The following is a 4,856-nucleotide window of genomic DNA, read 5'->3' as shown; positions in this document are numbered from 1 at the left end:
TCAAATCCCATAAGAGATTTGTTTGAGATTTGTTAGATATTACTTGATGGATAAGAAGACTTGCAGAAGAAGAATTCTAAAAGGAAAAGAAATCTTAAAAAGTAAGTTTGACTTGCAAAAAAAAAATTTTAAGAGAAAATAAATTCTTAATAGTCAAGTTTGTATGCTTATAAATAGGTGAAGTCTTTACAAGATTAGGTATGAAAAAAAAAAATGTAAGAAAGTTATAAGATTTTATGGGATAAACACCCCATAAGACTACTAAAAATTTATGTCTTATGGGTATGTATGTTTGTATGATACATGATAGTGGACTAAAAGAGACTGAAAGGGTCCACAAAGGTATAATGATGAATGGGTACATATAGATATATGTTTATTTGCATTGAAAAGGTACACATGAGATGTGTTTGTTTGAGTTGAGAATACTTCATAGGACTAGAGTAGATTAAGAGGATCTATTGGTATTAGTTATGAGTGTTTGATTTGCTTTGATATTTGTTTGTAATTCTTTACAACTAATGGATCTTATTTCTCATCCATGGATGTAAGTCGGTTGGATTGAACCACATTAAATTATTATCTCTTGTATAATTGATTAATTATTTGATTTCGCTTCCACTGGTGTGATTAGATTGGGGCTATGGTGATCCTTAACATGATGGTAGTCCAACTCTTTCTACTTCTTGCAGATTGTAAACACTTTTTTTTGTACTTTGATTTTTATAATTGTTTTTTGGTTGAATTTTTGTATTGATACAATGATCATAAAATGAAAGTTTCTTTGGCAATTTTTATCTTGTGTTTGCTCTATACTGTTTGGCTTTTTGCACATGTCCAACTTTATGAGATGACATAAGGTAAGGCCGCATGTTGTTGTGTAAAAATACTGAGTTAAAAATAGTTTTGGTAACTCAGTTTTGCATTATAACGTAGATATAAAGAGCCTTATGTCCAAAATTATTCATAAAGATATGACTTGGTTTAAAGTTGTGTCTTTTAAGTGAAATTATTTATACAAAAAGCCATCACTATTCTCTAAAGGGTCACAACCCCTTTCTTTAATCTCTATTAATAGGGATAGTAAGAGTTCATTTGAGTTCATGGTCATTGATTCTAAAATTCAGAAATCACTTTCTCTTTTCTCTTATTCTTTCTCAAATAAAGTTAAGTTATTTTTGTAAAAATTAATGGTCAAAGTTTGATATTTTCATTCTATTAGGAAATGTTTAATGGTTTGATATCACAAATGTAAGTTGAAATCAAATAAAGCTTCAATATATCTTAAAGCTATTTTGATTATATCTTTTTGTATACCATGATTGGTAGGGACGAAATAAATCTTAAGAAAAATAATATCACACCTTGAAGTTAATTTTCCTTTATTCTTTGAAAGTTTCATCTTAAATTTTAATAAGACTTGAAAAAAGACTACAACCAAAGATACAAGTGGAAGATTATCATCAACAAATTCATGATAAAGATGCAAGCTTTGGATCTTGAATTTACTAATACATAAATCCACAATATGTATATATATATATATATATATAAGTACTCTCACAACTCATTTGAAGAATGGGATAGTATATTGACAAATTGTTACTCTAACTAAAACTTCCTTCTCTTTTGGTTACTTTCTTAGTCTGATTCTTTGTTATACTAATCCTTACCCGCAGCTTGCTGCTATACATCACATCTCATTTTACGTGTTTGTAATGTTGTTTCTCCCTGTCAAAGAACTCCTCTACACAAATTAAGTTCCATTTTATTATTTTTTTTATTTTCTTTTTATATATTTTTTAAAATAAATAAAAAGTAAAAATTACGAGTAAAAAATTAAAAGTGATAGAAACCAAACGAATCTTACTGATTAGTGCCCGAATTTTTACTATTGATCATCGAAACCAATTTTCAACATTAACTATCATTCATCTGTTAAATATTACCATCATAATATTATTAGTCAACACCTCATTAAGCTTATAATCAGAATATAATTACATTCTATAAAAAAAACAACAAAATACAAATAAACTAGTTAAACAAATGAATCTCTTTCCAATATCTATATTTGGCAAATATCTCTACTTTAATTTTGTACCTATCAGCCGGTCAAATCTATACAATTCTGGTGTAAGTTTACTCCTCCCAACCTTGGGAAAGGCATGAACCCAACATTGTGCGTTGAGTAGCTGATAGCTTATAGTTAGCTAGGAAAGCAAGTGTATAGAAAGGAAATTTTCGAGGTCCTACGTAAAAGTATCTCATTGTGTTTGTAATATATAGGTTTCAATCTTTGTGGTCCGACAAAACCTTAATCTCTCACAATAAGTACAGAGAAAAGAACCAGGGTGCAAAAAAAATATGTTGAAGTGAACTTTCCTTTTTTTTCTTTTTTTCTCTCCTTAAAAGCTTTATGAAATTATCTAATATTCGCATTTATATATGAATTTTATGATAGAGCAGTTCAAATGCTCCTCTCAAATCAAAATATTCTCACTTGTCAAAACTTACTATACAGCCGTAGTTGACAGGGTAAATTACCCCTCTTATCCCAAATCAAAATATTCTTACTTTTCACAACTTAGTCAAGGTAAAATACCCCTTTTATCATCTTTAATTGTGTCTTTTTTTTTTTTAATTTTAAAATATAATATTATTATATTATAATTCATATAAATATATTAAATAAAAAATATATTTTTTAATATTTTAAAATCAAATATAATTTTTTATTAAAATTTTAAATTATATTACTTTTATTATATATAATATTATGAATATTTAAAATTGACATGTCCAGTCTACATATGCAAAGCACGATAAGCAATTGTAGCCGAATAAAAATGCCAAAAAGGAAATCTTTGCTGGCATAGTTTTTCCACATGATAAAACCCCACCATGCCCACCTCTTTCTCTTTCTAGTTTCTAGGTTTTTTTATCTTCAAGTCTCTCCTGCTTCTTGAGAGGAAAATGTCGAAGTTGTTCCCGAAAAGCTTTCATCACTGCTTCGCAAAGCTGAAATCGGAGCATGAACCTTCAATCTTAACACCATCACCCACAAAAAATGATGACACCACAACTTCATCAACAAAACTACTCAACAACTTCAACTCCCTTTATGACCTCTCTTCATCAGCTTCAACCTCCAAGTCTCTTTTGACTCCCTCCACTGAAACCGACTACCTGTTCTCCGACTCTGACTCTGACACCGAGTCGCCTCCTGATTTCACCACCATATTCGCTTCCCATCGTTTCTTATTCTCTTCTCCAGGCCTTACCAACTCCATCATCGACTCACCCGACACAAGACCCGAAACAGAGTTTAGTACAGAGACACAACCACCGCTGGATGGAGGCGTTGCAGTCAAGAAATACTCACCGGACCCGTACAAAGATTTCAGGTTTTCAATGCAAGAAATGATCGAAGCAAGAAACTTAACTGACGTGAAGAAGGACTGGGATTTCCTGCATGAACTACTCCTTTGTTACCTTACTTTAAACTCCCAAAACACCCACAAGTTTATTATTAGTGCTTTTTCTGATATTGTTGTTTGCTTGCTGTCGTCATCCCAGGAATCTGATAGCCATCCCATACCTAAAAACCACCGTCGGTGATACCCTCTTTTCCCTCTATTTTCCTTTTATTTTTTCCTAATGAAAAACGTTGCTAGGAAAAAAAATCAATGAAAAATATTGGCGGTTGTTTTGTTTTTGGACTCTTGCATGGGAATTAATTACTTTGTCTTTGGTAAAAAAAAAAGAGCGTGTTGGATGCAAAAGGACAAAGAAATTAATGGCATTGACAATTGAAGAAGCAAGCATTGGATGTTGATGTCTCGAGGAAGGTTAGAGTAATTTTTGTACGTTGGCTGTGTAATTTAAAAAATTTGTGTTGGTTAATGCCTAAGGTCATGCAAAAAAACGGTGTAATTTCTTGTTAAGCATTCCTCCTTGGTTGAATATTGGCAATGGTGATTTCTTGGGGAGGAAAATTTCGTATATCATTGTTCTTGAACCTGTTTGTGGTCCATGGATACATTTAACTTGTTGGGAAGTTTTGCACACATAATCACGAGGTTGGCTACCTTTATGGAGTTAATATTTCGGACAACTTTGCTGCTACATGTCGGGTCCGTTTAGTGATGATTATTGCAATAATTAAAGTTGAATTCTAAGGATATAGCTGTGAAGTTTTGTAATTATTCAATGTCAATCTTGGGCACAAAAATAATACATTAATAAAACAAAAGACAAATAATGCATAAGCAAACAAAGTTTACAAATGATGCCGATCTTGTTCAATAATCTTCCACCTCAAAGTGAAGATTTGTTTTTTTTTTTCTGGGAAGACCCGAGTTTGAATCTTATAAAATGTAAACATACTTTAAGGAAATGTGCCCAATTTCTTTTAATAAGATAGAAGAATTAATGTTAAAATAAAAGGTGGCTTCAATGGTATCCAATAGAATATTTAATTGATACTAATGGAAGACAAGGTATCGGCAAGAAGGATTATAATTGACCTTCATAAGTTAAATCCAAATGGAGCTCTCAATGCATAAGGGCTTGAATTGATAAAGTCCAAAGTATTGGATTATAGGGTTAAATATAGATATATCCAAGACACTGAGGCAAAGAGCATGTAAAAGACCTAAAAATTGCTTGGAGGAGAGCAAGGGGCGGGATTTGTATCAAGAATAATTTTAGAAAATGCGAGGGTGGTTTGGTCTTTAGTTATTTTATATGTAAATATAAACCAGAAACGGAGACAAACCAGAGGATACAAAGAGTGATGCTAACAACTGCAAGAAAAGAATGAATTAATGCTTTAATTTTTACAATTTAATTAA

The 4,856-nt window shown here is 31.3% G+C and overlaps 1 protein-coding gene across 1 annotated transcript; it reads left to right on the top strand.

Annotated features, from left to right (window-relative positions):
• The first annotated feature begins 2,878 nt into the window (after positions 1–2,878).
• LOC111307331 (transcription repressor OFP12-like) lies at positions 2,879–4,341 on the top strand. The gene has a single exon (XM_089751751.1). It carries the CDS (start codon positions 2,977–2,979, stop codon positions 3,619–3,621), a length of 645 nt encoding a protein of 214 aa, XP_089607877.1. The 5' UTR covers positions 2,879–2,976; the 3' UTR covers positions 3,622–4,341.
• Positions 4,342–4,856: the final 515 nt, after the last annotated feature.

Source organism: Durio zibethinus, chromosome 22 (assembly GCF_047325235.1).
Source record: "Durio zibethinus cultivar Kanyao isolate XHJ-2024 chromosome 22, ASM4732523v1, whole genome shotgun sequence".
NCBI lineage: Eukaryota > Viridiplantae > Streptophyta > Magnoliopsida > Malvales > Malvaceae > Durio > Durio zibethinus.
The sequence above is the reverse complement of the archived record's forward strand: the minus strand, read 5'-3'. Positions and strand labels throughout refer to the sequence as shown.